Raw genomic sequence first — 16512 nt, 5'->3', positions numbered from 1 at the left:
GGGAAGCTGGACAGACGCCAAGGCTGGGGAGGGGCTGGGGAGAGGGGCAGGGCCGCAGGCTTGTGTGTCGGCACAAGGAGAGACACGGGCGGCGGGCTGGAGACCTGGGCTCCACTCCGGGTCAGGAGGACCCCTGGAAGAGGGAATGGCAACCCACCCACGCCAGTATTCTTGCCTGGACAATGCCATGGACAGAGGAGCCTGGCGGGTTAGAGTCCAGCGGTCACACAGAGTCAGACACGACTGAGCGACGGAACACATGGAACACGTGGATAAACGTGAAGATGAACCAAGCCAGGGCCACCAGGGGAAGGAAAGGGGATTGGGGAGCCCAGAGGAACGCTGCCTGGGCCAATCCAGATGGCTTCCCAGAGGTGGTGACGCTCAACTTAGCCTTGAACAACAAACAAACAGCGCCCAGCAGGGAGCAGGCAGGCTCTTCCAGGCAGGGGACCAGCAAGAGCCAAGACCAGAGACAGTGTCCACCAGGCACAGGAGGGGCCACGAGGCAGCACTGGGCTCGAGGATGTTCACAGGGGGCAGCCCCGACAGCGGTGCTGTAAGGAGACAGGGCACTGTGTCCTGCCAACCACGGAGAAGTTGGGGTGCTCCCATGCGGGCCTCATCAGTGCACCCTGCCCCAAGTAAACACTCCTCTTTGTGGAAAGGAACTTCCTCCCCGCTCAAATGCTAAACAAAAATGTAACACACAAAAAAATCTGATTCCCAAAGCAGCCGGCCAGGAGCCCTCTGTCCCTCCCTGGCACCCTTGCCACCAAATATCTGGACTCAAACAAGATCCGTTAACGTGTGAGTGCTGAAGAGCTCGGGGACAGCGAGCCTGCTGGGGGCACTAACCCAGCCCCCCTCGCCTCCATTGCTGCGTTAATATCTGCCATCTGCTCGGCTGCATTTTCCCCCCGCCCCGCAGGGGACGACGGGGCAGAGGAGAGGCCGCCCCAGGGCCCGGAGAAGGCGCCAGGGGATCTCCTCTACCTTCTTTGTGCAGCCCCGAGATAAAGGCCCAGCCAGGCCGGGCCTCCTTCCGGGAGTCACCCCTCCAGGGGGACTGGGCACAGCGAGAGGGCGGGGCAGGGGGCCCCTGCCTCCGCAGGGCCGGGCGGGGCGGGGCGAGCTGGGGGCAGGGTGGGGGAACGGCGGGGGGGCGGGGCAGAGCCAAGCCTGGCACTGAGGCCGCCTGCAGGCGGGCCGGCAGGGCAGCTCCGCCCACAGCCTCCACCACCTCCAGGGAAGCCCAGGAGGCGCCCCGGGCCGCTGGGCAAACGTGGGCCCTGTCCGGCCCAGCTCTCCACTGCCTGGGGACCACCCCCAGAGGGACCCGGGGGGAGGGGGCCTCCAAGGGCCATGGACGCCTCTGGAGCATCCTCTGATTAATGTTTATGAAACACCTACTAGGCGCTCAACCCAGTAGGAAACTCAAGTGCCCACAGGCAGGTAAGGACAAAGGGTGATGTGGGCCAGCTGGTGGCTCAGCGGGGATGCTGCTCGTGGGCCCAGACCTCTGCTTTTTGTTTTTTATATTTTTATTTATATTTTATTTGGCTGCACCAGGTCTCAGTCATGGCATGTGGGATCTAGTTCCCTGACAAGCGATCAAACCTGGGCACCCTGCATTGGGAGTGCAGAGTCTTGGCCACCGGGCCACCAGGGAGGTCCCCCTTCTGTTTCCTCAAGAGAAGCCAGAGCTCTACATTCTCATGTAAAATTTCCTTTTTTAGATGCTAGCAGCTAATTCAAACTAAACATGTACATATACCAAGCTGGCTGAAGAACACATGTTGGTGGGGCAGGCTGGGCCCAGGGATCTCCAGTTTGCAACCTCCACCATCTAGGCTGTGGCTCCTGCACTTGGGAAGATCACAGAGCGAAGCGAGAGACCCTGAACAAGGTCAAAGCTGGGTCTATCTTGTCTCTGCTGCCTACGCTGTCTGACCCTGGGCAAGTGAACAGCCCTCTCTGAGCCTCAGGTCCCTTTCTCAGACGACACTCTTTACCTCTGGGCTGTTACGGGACGTTGAGACACGGCACAGAAAGTCCTTCGTGAAAGTACGCAACATGCTGTGTGCGCTCAGCCGCTCGGCTGTCTCACTCTGCGGCCCCATGGACTGCAGCCCGCAAGGCTCCTCTGTCCATGGGATTCTCCAGGTGAGAACGCTGGAGCGGGCTACCACGGCCTCCTCCAGGGGATCTTCCCAACCCAGGGATCCAACCCAGGTCTCCCACACTGCAGGCGGATTCTTTACCATCTGAGCCACCAGGGAAGCCTAAAAGTACTCAATACAACTACTATGGTTTGGAGCTGGAGTAGACACCCCATAAAACTGCCAGCTGCTCATCCCGCTGCTGCAGAAAGCTGAGGGCCCCTGCTGGGCCTGGCGCAAAGTGGAGGAAGACGCCACGAGCTTTCCCCTCATCCCTGGTCCCAAATGCCTCTGAAGCGGGGCCGGGGGTGGGGGGCCTCTGAGATACCGGCCATCAGCCCCAAATCCAGAGGTGGGGAGTGTGCTGGGTGTGACCCAGGGCACAACACATTTTTCCCCCCTCAAATGAGAAAAATTAGTTGCTGAGTTTTAAACATTACAAGATTCATATAAAACTCCACTTGCGTGCTCCCCCAAATAGGAAAATCTGGCCCCCCTTGATCCCGTTTCTGCAAAGGCTGCTTCTGAAGTTCACCACCCGTCATTAAGGCACGGGCTCTGCATTTCGCTGCAGTCCGCACCACTCCCTACTGCGTCACACCTGGCGGAACACACCTGTTTGTGTTACCAGATCGCCTCGTGGGCAGATGCGGGGTGAACAGGTGGGTCGGGCAGCCCCAAGTCGTGCCCAGGCCACAGTCCACCCCGGCGGCCTGCTCTGTGCCGTGTCAGGACTTGGCCCCAAGTGGTTTTGCTCTTAGCCAGACAGCCTTCCTTGGAAAATGCTATACTGTTATCCATCGGGAAATTAATCAAAATGACACCTCGTGAACAAGATGTTTTGGTTTGGCGGAAAACAAACAGTGGCTGACAACAAATTAGTAAAGCTGCTCCGTGCCTCTGGGTGCAGGCGCTGAGCAGAGGGCCTGGTGTGGTTAGGACACCATGGTGGGCGCTCGGCCGTCACCAGGACCTGGACCCGGAGGGCATGGCGACCCTTGGCATGCTCTCACGCCCCCTCCAAGGCCACACGCCTGCAGCCCCATCTCACTTTCACTCCCACATGTGCCTGAAACGATCTCCAGATGTGAGAGGCCCTGTGTGCGCCGGCAGGGGGGCCGCCTCCTCAGGCAGGGTCTTGGGACCAGACACATGCCGGGAGACCTGTGCACCAACCCCCCCCCCCCCCCCCCCCCGAGAGCCCCTGTTCTCTCTCCCAATCAGACAAAGGCCCTGAGACTCAGCAAGGCAAGGGTCTCAGGGAGCTCCGGGCAGAGCATGCAGGGTTTCCAGGCCAAGGAAATGCAGTCCTAACAGCTGAACTCTGAAGCTTGGAGGGCATGCCTGTGCCCGGCTCGGCTCTCGCGGTCAAGTCTAAACAAGACAGCACTGACCCCAAATGCCAGCCTGAGCTCAGGGTAGAGAATGAGCCCTGGAAACTCCCTAAAGCAGTGCACATCTACCAAGTCACTCCCTGGCTCCCAGCCCTCCCGAGGCTCCCTGCCGCCCTTGGACTAGTGCTCGGCCCCCTCTGTGGTCCGAGACCCCTGCTTTTGTCCAGGCTGCCCCCCACCTCATCTCCTACACCCTCCCTGGCTCCCCACATGGACTCACCACTGTTCCTCAGGACCCGAGCTCGCCCCACCCTAGAGCCTCCGGGCCCGCCATCCCCACTGCTGGGAACGTCCCTGCTTTTGACTTCAGCCTTCTCTCACTCAGCGTCTGGGTCTCAGCTTACGTGGCCCTTCCTTAGAGGTCATCCCTCAGAGCAAGCCAGGCCCTCTTTAGAAATGTCCAGTGACTGAATTTTCTGAGGATTTGGTCATTGCCTCTATTCTCCTACTGGACATGTGCTTCCTAAAGTAAGAGGTCACAGCTCTCTCCCAAGATAACGAGGGACAGACTCAAGAAGCAGATTCCTATCGTGATGCTTGGCTGTGTGGCCCTGGCTAAGTGACTAAACCTCTCTGTGCCTCAGGTCCCTGGCCGGGATTAAAGCTAGCACCTCCCTTGTGGGGCACTGGGGCTGAGAACAGCAGCCGGCACTGCAGGGCTTGCCCTCTGTCACCACCACCACGAAACCTGCTCACCCCAGAGGGCCCAGACAGTCTGTCCTGAACCACTATTTAAAGACGCAGCTGACTTCGCAGACCCACCAATGCTCAGAACCCTCCGTCTGAGAGTTCTGGACTCTTTCTGCTTTTTCTTCCCACTGCTTTAGTGGAGGAGGCCCTCTTCATCGTACATCAAATCAAAACCAGTTCTCTAGCAGGCAGACTGTTTCATGGTCAAGCCCATGATAACCGACAGGTAAGCAATCTGAGGCCTGCAGAGGCTAAGAGACTCACCCACGGTCACACAGCAAAACAATGCCATAGCCAGCGAGAGGTGTGATTCTGAGTTAGAGGTTTATAGCATTGTAAGAATCGACATAAAAGTGCCATGGAAAACTTTCCTGCTGTACAGCACGGAAACACGAACCTTTGTACCATGAAAATAGTCATGTGTGCGTTAGCACGAAGCCTGAAGCCTAGAAGTGTATATGTTTTTATGTCTGGGCACAGAGGGCTCAGGGCACCAGGCCAGCCCTCACCCAGGTCTGGGCAGTTCAAGTCGGAGGCCAAAGGCCCAGGCTTCGGGGGGAGCACGTGATGAGGAGGGACACTCAGCTGGCATCCCCGGGCTGGCCCAGGCCTCGGCCAGCACCGAGTCACACAGGCAGGGGTGCAGTGGGGCTTTCTGGCCCCACTGCTGGTGTGTTGGGAGACCCTGGCCCCATGCCCTGCGCCCTCCCTGGCCTCGCCACTTGAGCTGCAGAGTGAGGGAGAGAAAAGATGGAGAAAGGAGGCCAGGAGGGCAGGTGGCACCGGCAGAGTTAGCAGAACTGCAGACCCAGCCCCACGCCACCCCCCGCCCTCCCCAGGACACTTGCTCCAGCAGATGGCCGAGCAGAGAGGGGGGCAAACCCCCCCAGAAAGGCCCCTGCCCAGCTCCAGGGGGTGAGCGTGGAGGACCTCCTCCCTGGGCCCTGGAGGGAGGCCCCCCGCTGATGCCCCTGACTCCGGGAGGGCCTGGGGGCAGCAATGAGTGGCCCATTTCCTGTGAGGGGGTGGGCTTCCAAAGGAGTTGGGGCAGGACCCTCAGCCCAAGAACCCCTGCCCCGTGCCAGCCCCTCACTGCATGGGGCAAGAAGGGTGAGTGGGGGCAGGAAGGCAGAATCCAGAGGGCTCCTCGCTGCCAGGGGGGGCCTGTGTGGCCTCCAAGGGTGAGGGCAGTGGTCAGTGAGGCATCCACCTCGGCAGGGATGGAGGGGAACCGACTGGACACAGTGTGAAACCCTAGTTGGGTGGGTTCTTCCAGACAGAAAAAACAGGAACCTACGTGGGGGCTCTTCAAGGACCCCCACCCCAGACCACAGCTGCAGCAGTCGGAACTGGGCTCAGAGAGACCCAGCAGGACCAGGTGCTACAGTGCGCCAGCTCTGCAGGTTCAAATCGCAGCTCCACCACGTTCTGGGTGGGCAAACGGTTTGACCCTTCGGTGCCTGTTTCCTCATCTGATGACTAGCCCTCCCTCACAGGATGGGCTGTGAGATGCCAGCGGGTCTGGGCCCCAGGGCAAGCTCTTTATCTAGAAGAGCCCCTGCAGCTGGCACCCCGGGTGCAGGTGCAGCCCTGGAAACCCTCAGCTTTGCACTCGCGTGTACACACACTCACCCGCATCCCCTGGACCACACAAAGCCCTCCTGGGGCCAAGATCAACACGCCAGGGTCGCTGAATGACTCACCAGCCCTGGCTGGGACGCGTTTCCTGGAACAAGTCACCACAGGTAGGGCTAGGGGGCCCCCCGAGTCTGGCAGAGATGAGAGGGTGCAGGTCCCAGCCTGTCCGGCCACACCCCAATGGGATCCCGCAGCAGAAGTGGGCGGGGGACCCCATCGCACAGCCCCGAGGGCCTGAGTTCCAACCCCAGCACTGGCCTCAGCTGCCTGACTCTCCCCTCCAAGCCTTGCCACTAAAGGAAGACACTGGTGCCAACCGCAGAGGGAAGCCTGTGGGTTACAGAAAAAGACTGCAAGGCGCAGAGACCAGGACCCAGCAGGCCCCGCGTTAGGGCACCCGCTGCAGACGGCCGGCCGCCACGGACCTCTGCCCTCCCTCCCCCGTGGCGCTTCTGCCATCAGTGGGCAGAGCACCGTGTGGCTGGTGGGGCCCCTGGTCACCATATTAGTCACCATAACTTGAGGGAGGGGAGGATCAGGGAGGCTGCTCCCAACTTCACGGTCATTGGACGCATTTGTCTAGAGCGGGCACAATCCCAGAGGGCTTCTCAGAGGAGGTGACATTAACTTGGGCTCTAAAGGGTCAGTAAGAATTCTGAGACCATGAACTCTGATGCCACGATCCAGCTGCTACTGGCTTTGGGCCAGTCCCTCACCTGGAGGCAAGCAGGTAAGCAGCACATAGCAGTTTTCCCACCAGTATAAGGGGCACAGTGACCCCTCCTTTTGCATAGGGAGGAGTCCAAGGAAGTAGCAGTGTGGGAGGGAGAGGCCTTGGCCAGCTGTGGGCTCGCTGCCCCTCCCACTGTGCCCCACCCTTCTGGTCCGCTGGAGGGTGACTTGTGCCCTGGGAAGGGGAACCCCACCTGAATTCTGGAAATGGCCCTGAGCCTCAGATGCGGAAGGAAGGGCCAGGAGCTGTTTCTAACCAGCATGGGAATTCCAGACAGACCCATGCTCAGCAAAGAGCAGCCATTTACTAAATGGTGGATGAGGGGGCGGGCAGCCACGGCACCACCAATCAGGGCACACGGGGGCACCCCAGGGAGTCTGTGATGCCCCAGCCGCCCGGCCAGCCCCCACCAGCCGGCCAGACGCCGCTTCCTGTCTGCAGAAGCCAGCCGTGCCCTTTGAACTCCGGTTTCCGGTGCCCCTCTCCCGGCTCCTGCTCGGGGGTCTGGGAGGGGGCCGGGAGGTGGGGATACTCACGTTCCCGAGCGCGGGGAGCCCCGAGGAGCCCAGCCACTTCCGCAGGGCCTGCGAGAGGGCCCCGTGGTCCCGCTCGGCCTGGAGCACGTGGGCCTCCAGGAAGGAGACGTGTCGTCTGACCATCTTGACAAAGGCCTGTCGGGAGCGGAGAGACGAGATGCCACGGCTGCCTCCCTCGGCAGCCAGCAGCTACTGCCTCCAGCCTCCCTCTGGCCTGCCCCACGGGCGCCAGTCTCTGGGAGACCTTAGGCTCGCTGGTGCCTTGCTGGGAGCTCCTTCAGAAACTCTGACGGTAACAGTGACGCCCCCTCCGGGGCCCCGGCCGGGCCGAGCCTCCACTCCTATCCTTTCCCCTTCGCCCACTAGTGACCCTCTGTTTAGAGGAGAAACCAACGGTCAGAGAGGTCAGACCGCCTCCCCAAAGTCACACCGCCAGGCAGCAGTAGAGACGGGACTCGGGCTGCACGACCTTCTTTATGAAAAATGAAGTTTTTTGAAACCGCTCTCTTGGTTTTTTGGTCACACCATGCAGCTTGTGGGCTCTTGGCTCCCCGACCAGAGATCAAACCTGTGCCCCCGGCAGTGGAAGCGTGTAATCCTAACCCCTGGGCCACCAGGGAATTCCCCCAAATTGCTCGGTTTAATATTTGATGAGCACTGGGGAGTCTCACACTCAGAAACCGGCACGGGGCAGGCAGGTGACAAGCGAGTGAAACAGGCCGGGTGAGCATAAATACAAGGCCCCTGGCCGCTGGGGGCCACTCAGCCTGGGGCTCTACTGCAAAACCTCCAATATTGAGAAAAGAAAAGAGAAGGCTGGGCTCAGACCTGCTGCTCTAGAACCCAGGGTCTACCACTCACTGGTTGTATGCCTTTTGCCAGGTTACTTCATTTCTGTTACCTCCAATTTTATTATCTGTGAAGATATTATCTGTGAATCATAACAGTATCAACCCTGCTCAGCAGTTTAGTGCTCAGGGCATATTAAGAGCTCAATTAATGCCAGATAATATCATTTAAAAAGAAAAAACAGGACATTCAGATTTCATGAAAAATGCCTAGTTTTTAACAATGTTAGCAATAAATGCCAGAGAAGGCGATGGCACCCCACTCCAGTACTCTTGCTTGGAAAATCCCATGGACAGAGGAGCCTGGTGGGCTGCAGTCCATGGGGTGGCGAAGAGTCGCACACGACAGTGATTTCCCTTTCACTTTTCACTTTCAGGCATTGGAGAAGGAAATGGCAACCCACTCCAGTGTTCTTGCCTGGAGAATCCCAGGGACGGGGCAGCCTGGTGGGCTGCTGTCTATGGAGTCATACAGAGTCGGACACGACTGAAGTGACTTAGCAGCAGCAGCAGCAATAAATGCAGAATGTCTGAAACAAGGCTGTGTGAGCCCACTTGTTCGCGACTCCTGGTGTGCCTGTGGGCCGGGCGCACATGCGCCGGCATCTGTGCCTGCGTGTGTGTGCTTACGTGTGTGTGCGTGCCTGTGTGCCTGTCGTGTGTGTCGTGTGTGCACGCACGTGTGTTCACTAGTGTCACGTGTGCGTGCACTGCTCGTACACCCGGGAAGGCCGCCAAAGGTGGCGACTCCAGGTCCATCTCAGACAAGCCTCCCCTCTGTGGGCCTCTCTGCTTCCAAAGGAAAATGCAGAAGGTTTTCCTGCACCAGGAAGAGGCAGGAGACCCTCTCAGCACTGGGCCCCACGGGGGAGCCTCCCTTTCGCAGATGGAAAGCCCCAGGCCCACCCACCTAGCAAGGCCCAGCACCCGCTCCGCCCTCTCTCCCTATGTCCCACCCAGGCCTCCCTCTGGCTCCTCAAAAACTCCAGCCTCACTCTCCTCGGGGCCTTTGCAGCAGCTCCCTCCATGCCCAGGCACCTCTCTCTTCTCCACGGGTGAACCCTGCTTGTCTCCCAGGCCCTGGGTCTGCTGGGCGCTCCACAGAGGGGCCTTCCCCGACCACCTAGGCTAACGTGGCCCCACCGCAGAGCTGCCCAGGCCCCATTTTCTTAGCTCTCCTCTCCCTTCACCTTCCTGTCTGCCAGTCCAGGGTCCATCTCCTTCCAGAGTGTGAGTTCTGGAAGAGCAGGTGCTGAGTCAGTGCTGTTCACAAGGCCACGACTGGGGCCTGCTCAGCTGGATGGCGGGGGCAGGAATGCATGCATGCGTGAGTGGATGAATGCACATGTATGCATGGATGAAGGCGTGCACACGTGAATGAAGGCACACACACTGCATGCACATATGAATGAATGCACACATGCATGAATGCACACGTGAGTGAAGGCACGCACACAGGAATAACACGTGTGTATGACTGCATATGTGCAAGAATGCACACACAGGAATGAATGCGCACACGTATGAGTAAATGAATGAATGACTGCATCCTTGGCGAAAAGACACTGGATGAACCCAGAAGGGCAGCACTGTTGTGTGGCTGCTGCCTTGTGGTTCTGGCAAGGGCAGAGCTGAAAGGCTCTGAATACGGCACATCAAGTGTGTGTGCGTGCGTGGCTGTGCGTGTGTGTGCGCGCTGGGTGGAGGGGGAGACGATGAGCCCCGGGCTGGGCCGCTTCCCCTGGCCTCACCGGCTGGCACATCTGGCTGTAAAGCACAGAAGAAGTCCTGCAGTCCCTCCCTGCAGCCGATTCCAATTTTACGCTCCCTGCGTTAATGCCGCTGTGGTGGGGAGTATGAGGGACGCGGAGGAATGTGCACTCACGAGGTCTGATCCGCCTCCAAAACGCCTGCCAGGGAGGGCAGGCCAGCCAGGCCGCGGCCAGGGAGAGGCTGAACCTGGCCAGGAAAGCTGACGGGGGCAGTGGGACGACCCTGCCGGGCACTCAACACGGAGTGGGGAGAAGCAGGCACAGGAGGCGGCGGCTGGGGCCTGTGGCCACCCTTGGGAGCAGAGGTGGCTTCCACGTGATTGTCTCCACAGTGAAAATGAGCCACTTTTAGTATCAGAAGCGAGGGAAGGAAGGAAGCGAAGGAGGAGGGGGAGGGGTGAGAGAGCAGGGACAGTCACATGGTCTAAAACACAGGTGTGAGTTCTGATATGCCTGAATCCTTGTGACAAAGGCCCCCGGATTCAGAGCAGGGCCAGGTCCAGACAGGGGCCAGCGCCCAGCACTGAGGAGGGGTCTGGAGCAGACTTCTGTAATCCCAGCTCCGCCACTCGCCAGCTGTGTGACCCCGGGCAAGTGTCCTCACCTCTCTGTGCTGTAGCCACCCTACAGAACAGGACCAATACCAGGACTTCGCTCTGCCGCCAAGGGTAGGCAAGCTCTTTCATCTAACCATGTGGAGTTCCTGGCTCACAGCAGTGGCTCAGTAACTTCGTTTTTTCTGGCCTAAGAGGTTCTGAAGCCTCCCGGCCCTCAGCGGGTCACAGTGATATGGGAGCAGAGTGGTCCTGGGCTCCCCGGAGCCCCCAGCTGGCTGGGCAGAGTGATGAGCAGGCACTGGATCCCAGCTCTCAGCCTGTGGGCACCGTGCAGTGACAGCCTGCCCTCCCTGAGCACCTGCAGGATGCTAGGGGCCAGCCTCACACCCTCACGATGACGCACCCCACCTAGAGCGGGAAACTGACACAAGAGGGGAGTGAGTGACCCGCAGCGCAGACCCAGGACGTCCCTGGTGGCTCGGTGGATAAGGCTCTGCGCTCCCAGAGCAGCGGGCACAGCTCTGATCCCTGGTCAGTCTACTAAGATTCCACATGGCGCAGTAAAAAAAAAAAAACCCAAAACAAAAAACAGTCTCCAAGGGGCAGATCTGAGCCCCAGGCAGTCTAGTTCTGGAATCCATCTGCCTCAGCACAACGATGGGTTCTGATCAGGTCCTATGTCTTACATCGCATGTAGCTCAGCAGGAAATACAGAGTCTCCCATTTGCCTTGAAATCCATGACCCTCTTGGACCAACGTAGTTCTTCTTCTTTTTAACTAGGGCCCAGTTGCAGAGAAATCTCTCTCTGCTCTAAGGAAAACAGCAGCCCAGGGGGCTGACAGGAAGCAAATGCCACCAGGCCTTGATGGTAGCAGACCCTAGGTTAGAGTGGGGACTGCGGCGGCCTGAAGATTCACACCTCATGGGAGGGGAGAGCTGTGTCTCAGCTCCAGCCATTCCCAGAGGACAAGGAGGAGTGGCTTGGGGTCGGTCTTTTCATCCCTGGCTGCCCAGGGCAGGCCTGGACCCTGCTGGCACCTCCCAGGCGCCTGCAGCTCAGTTTCTCCAGCCCCGCTCCGGTCATCACACCACCCCACCCCCGTCGCCTCGTAACCTGGTCTTCCCAGATCCTTCTGGTCCGGCATCCCCTTGCTGCCCGGAGCCCAGAGCCTCCCACCGCCAAGCCTCCACCCTGGCTGTGCCCCCCAGCCACGCCCCCACCCAACACAGCTCCTTCCACTCACCCTCCAGGGCCTATGGTGTTCACTGCCTGTTCCCTACTGCCCTCCAGAGCATGCGCCTCTGAAGTCACCCTTGGTGAATGTGGGCAGCAGAGTAATGACCCCACCCAAAGGTCCCCAGCCTCATTCCCAGAGCCTGTGAACATATCACCTTCCATGGCCAAAGGGACTCGGCAGGTGTGGAAAAGATCCTGAGCTAGGGAGACTGTCCTGGTAATCACGGGCGTCCTTGTAAGACAGAATCAGGAGACTCAGAGGAGGACAGAGCCTGGAAGATGCTGTGCTGTGGCTCTGAAGTTGGAGGAAGGCGCCACAAGCTGGGAGACGCAAGCTAGCAAAGGCCAGGATGGGAATTCTCCCCCAGAGGGAGCTGGCCCTGCTGACTCCTGCTGCCACAGTTCAGACTTCTGACCTCTGGAGCTGTAAGATGCTAAATTCATGCCTCTCCGTTTGTGGCAACTTATCACAGCAGCCCCAGGAAACACAGTGGCCACACTCGGTTGCTGCTTCTCCTGGCGGGAACCACAGCCTTGAACTCTGTCTTTCTCACTGTGAGGGCCCGCAGTGGCATCTAGTAGGTCCTCAGTAAGCGTTAGAAGACTGAATACTAAGGGGAAAATGGGGCTCGAGCGGTGCGGTGGCCCAAGAAAGGCAAGAACCAGGGCTGCGCATCTTTGCATTTTTCTGTCCTCCTTCAAACGTGTGGGATAAAATTCAAATGAATCAGCTATTCCAAGGGCAAAGTTTTAATTATATTCTTGCCTCCTTCTCTGCTGACAAGAATGTTAATTCTTTGCGAACTCCAGGGCCCACTGCTGGCTCCCTTCCTGGGCAGACTGGAGGGGCTCATGTCCAGTCCAGGCCACCTCTGCTACCCTGCAGGCTCTTCCAGCCTCCCGGTCTTTCACTGCGCAAGGAGCCAGGAGCCTGACCCAAGGGCCCCAGTTTGAGGAAAAGCCTGGGCTCTCGTGGATGTGAACTGAAGCCCCCGCTTCCTGGAATCAGCTGTGTGATCCCTGGGAAGTGGGTGACCTCGTGGAAGTCCTGCTCTCCTCTGGGAGACGGGATGGGGAGGGTGCAGACTCGCAGCGCAGCCAGGAGGCAATGAGACACCATGCACCTTGGCCCGGCGCCCACACAGATAAAAGGCAGGTGAGCAGTGAGGCAATAGGGCGGGGAGGGGGGCGACTGTGGTGAAATACGGAGCGCCGCCCTGTCTGAGGGGCAGCTGCACCAGTTCCACCAGAATGCAGCCTAGGGGGCGGAAAGGTTCAGTTTCTCAACCTGGGTCATCTTCACGTGGGCGTTTACGCGTGTGTGTGCTCAGTCGCTTCAGTCGTGTCTGGCTCTTTGCAACCCCATGGACTGTATGTAGCCCACCAGGCTCCTCTGTCCATGGGATTCTCCAGGCAAGAGTACTGGAACGGGTTGCCATGCCCTCTGCCAGGGAATCTTCCCAACCCAGGGATCGAACCTGCGTCTCCTGCGACTCTTGCATTGCAGGCAGATTCTTTACCGCTGAGCCACCGGGGAAGCCCCCACGGGGGTTGATACATGTTAAAATTCACTGAATTGTACACTTATGATGTGTACACTTTATGTATTTATACCTTAAAAAGTAAACAAACTATTTGAAGAAATACAGGCCCAGAGTTCTGAGAACATCTAAATTTCCAAAAGCCGCTTAGGGATGTCTCTTGCGTTCCAGCAGTTAGGACTCCGCACTTTCACAACCGTGGCTCAGGTTCAATCCCTGGTCTCACAAGCTGTGTGGCAAGGCCAAAAATAAATAAATAACAAAAAGCAGCTTGAAACTCAGGTTTTTATAGAAAGCACCTCAATTTTAAAATGAGATTCTTTATATAAATTCATATTTTTTTATATTTTAAAAATATCATGTAGGCCCCTTTTTGCCACCCACCCCCTCCACTGGGTTTAAGGCCTAACACTATCAACGCCAGATCAGCATCTTGGGAGAGAGGACGGAAGAGCCAGAACAAGTCCACAGACTCACAAAGAAAGTTAATTACCCCGTACTCACATCCAGCTGGTCCACTTTGGCGTAGATGCCACGCATTTCCACCACCTTGGCCTTAAGGAGAGGAATGTTTTCTTCCAGGATCTGTGAGGTGTCACTCCTGATCTGCAGGGAACAGGACAGCTCATGAGCCCTCTGCCCCAGCCCCTGCTTCAGCCCACTCTAGGGGTGGCCAGGCTCTGTAGAGACCTTGCCAACTGTCAAGACAGCGAGTGCCACCCTGCCCAGGGACAGGCCTAGGAATGACCCAGAGTCCCAGGTGGGGACCGATGTCACTGCCCCTGGGGACCCAGACTCAACCAGGTATGATTTACTGAGCTACAAATTAATTGGGCTTCCCTGGTGGCTCAGATAGCAACGAATCTACCTGCAATGCAGGAGACTCAGTTTCGATCCGTGGGTTGGGAAGATCCCCTGGAGAAGGGAATTAATTGTCCCCTGCAAACATCTAAAACAGCACCAGCTTCAAACTAAGTATCATTATTTTATTAACCACTGAACTGGACCAAATGGAAAGAATCAAAATCTTTCCCCTAAATTAAAGTTGAGCAAAGTCGAGTTTTTGTTCCACTGAAACTAATACTGGAGTGGGTTGCCATTCCCTTTTCTGAGGGATCTTCCTGACCCAGGGGTCAAACTCAGGTCTCCTGCATTACAGGCAGATTCTTTACTGTCTGAGCCACTGGGGAAACCCTAATGAGAAGAGTTAATAATAATCATTAACATTAATAATGATAACCACAAATCTCTCTATCACGGTGCTTCACATGTAGCCACTGTGTGAAGTATTTCCTGCACATCACGCAACTCACTTAAGTTTCTGCTTGGAAGGACCCCAAAAGTGACTATGAAGTTTGGGAAGTTTTCTCTTGATCACTGAGATTAGACACTTAAGCCTCCATTTTCCTTCAGAGCCAAGAGGACAAGTCTAATCCTTAAGAGAGTGTGTGTGTGTGTGTGTGTGTGTTAGAGAGAGAGATACAATTTCCATGTTACCACGACCTCATCACGCAGAGAGGCAGTATACATATGACTCTCAGGTGCTAAGGAGCATCCAGATCCTCTGGAGGAAGCCTAATGCTGATTGCCAGGCCCTTCCAAGTGTGGTCTAGCTTGTGTGGGGTCAGCTGGCAACCTGTTTTCAGCCAAGCTCCAAGGCTATGCTGGAGCTTCTGCAGGCACCTGCATTTATCAGCTGGAGTAGGGAAGGAAAAGTGCTCAATATCCTCCCTTGTTCCCCCAGGCTGAATGTCTAGAGAGAAGTCTCTCCCTCAGCAAGACTAGTTCAGTTCAGTTCAGTTGCTCAGTCATGTCCAACTCTTTTCGACCCCATAGACTGCAGCATGCCAGGCTTCCCGGTCCATCACCAACTCCCAGAGCTTGCTCAAACTTATGTCCATTGAGTTGGTGATTTCATCCACCCTTCTCGTCCCACCTTCAATCTTTCCCAGCATCAGGGTCTTTTCTAATGAGTCAGTTCTTTGCATCTGGTAGCCAAAGTATTGGAGTTTCAGCTTCAGCATCAGTCCTTCCAGTGAATGTTCAGGACTGATTTCCTTTAGGATGGACTGGTTGGATCTCCTTGCAGTCCAAGGGACTCTCAAGAGTCTTCTCCAACACCACAGTTCAAAAGCATCAATTCTCTGGCACTCAGCTTTCTTTATAGTCCAATTCTCACACCCATACATGACTACTGGAAAAACCATAGCTTTGACTAGATGGACTTTTGTCAGCAAACAAGGCTAAGCTCAGGAGAAATTGCTAAGATACAACGAAGAACAGGAAACTCATGGCAATCAGGAGCACCGGGATCAAAGGCAGATCTTTTATTTTCTGCTGATTTCTAAAGAGGGGAAACACGTGAGCATCAGAAGGGATTGGTCCTAGCAACCCATGGGGTGAAGGGAACATGGCAGAGAGGAGATTCAGGGACCGCTCCCTGCCTTCCTCCGGATCTGCAGGAACTGGAGGGTCGAGGGTCTGTGGGTGGAGCAGGAAGACCCCTCTCTGCAGAGGCCTCTCCACTGGCTGAGAATGACGGCAGCGGGAAGCTGTCCACTCCTGCCCGGAAGGCAGCCTGCAGGTCCTTGAGGAGGAAATGGAGGGTGTCTGAAACAACCCCAAGCCCTCCCCTGGGCTGCCCAGGAAGGTGGGGACCAACAGGCAAACACCAGGGAGGCTGGGACAGCAACACCCAGGAGCATTCATCATGTGAATGACGAAGAGCAGGAACTGTTCACTCTTCAACCGCGTTGCACAGGTGATGAAGCAGAAAAACCACGTCATCTGGGCAAGGCCACAAAGCTGCAAAGTGGGAGATGGTGAATTCTTCGGGTCTGAGGCCACCCGCTAATACCAGACGTCTGCAGATGTGTCCCAGTGGGCCCGTGCAGAGCCAGCCTGTGTCGCACTTAAAGCTCCAGAAGTACCACCAAGCTAGGTGCCGAGATCTAAAGTTGCAGGCATTCCCCTTGGAAACTCAGATTTCTAGCTTCTTGTGAAAAACTAGAGGCCCCAGCCACACTGAGCCCATGTTCCACGTGGCAAAAATCAGCTGGAGCTGGATGACAATGGCCTTCTTGGGTTAACCACAGTCCCCACCACTCCCTAAAGTCTCCCCAGCATGGCGTCCGTGGCCACACCCTACACTGTGTCATCTTCTAGGGGAGCAGGAGGAAAGGAACACATTTCTTTTCTTACGTCCAACCCACTTCACATCATCACATCATAGACATGTGAGTTCATGCTTGGGCCTACTGCTCAGAAGAACAAAGAGAGCAGGGAAGAATCAGTGCTTTCTGAGCCTCTGCTGGGACGAACCTCCAGCCAGGATTACAGACCTGGGAGCCTGTCATCTCCACTCCCCAGAGCTGGTCTCTGGAGCCCAGAAGTCTGGGCAGCG

At 57.0% G+C, this 16512-nt stretch overlaps 1 protein-coding gene across 1 annotated transcript in view; it reads right to left on the bottom strand.

Moving 5' to 3' along the window:
• Window positions 1-16512, bottom strand: part of BCAS4 (breast carcinoma amplified sequence 4) — a 59318-nt gene that overhangs the window by 18370 nt on the left and 24436 nt on the right. The window contains exons 3-4 of the mRNA XM_068987773.1: window positions 13614-13715; window positions 7154-7288 (exon numbers count right to left, since the gene is read on the bottom strand). Coding sequence (XP_068843874.1) covers window positions 7154-7288; window positions 13614-13715 — 237 coding nt within the window. The remainder of the gene's footprint in view (window positions 1-7153; window positions 7289-13613; window positions 13716-16512) is intronic.

This window comes from Capricornis sumatraensis, chromosome 15 (assembly GCF_032405125.1).
Source record: "Capricornis sumatraensis isolate serow.1 chromosome 15, serow.2, whole genome shotgun sequence".
Classification (NCBI taxonomy): domain Eukaryota; kingdom Metazoa; phylum Chordata; class Mammalia; order Artiodactyla; family Bovidae; genus Capricornis; species Capricornis sumatraensis.
Note: the sequence above shows the minus strand (reverse complement) of the source record. Positions and strands in the feature narration are given on the sequence as shown.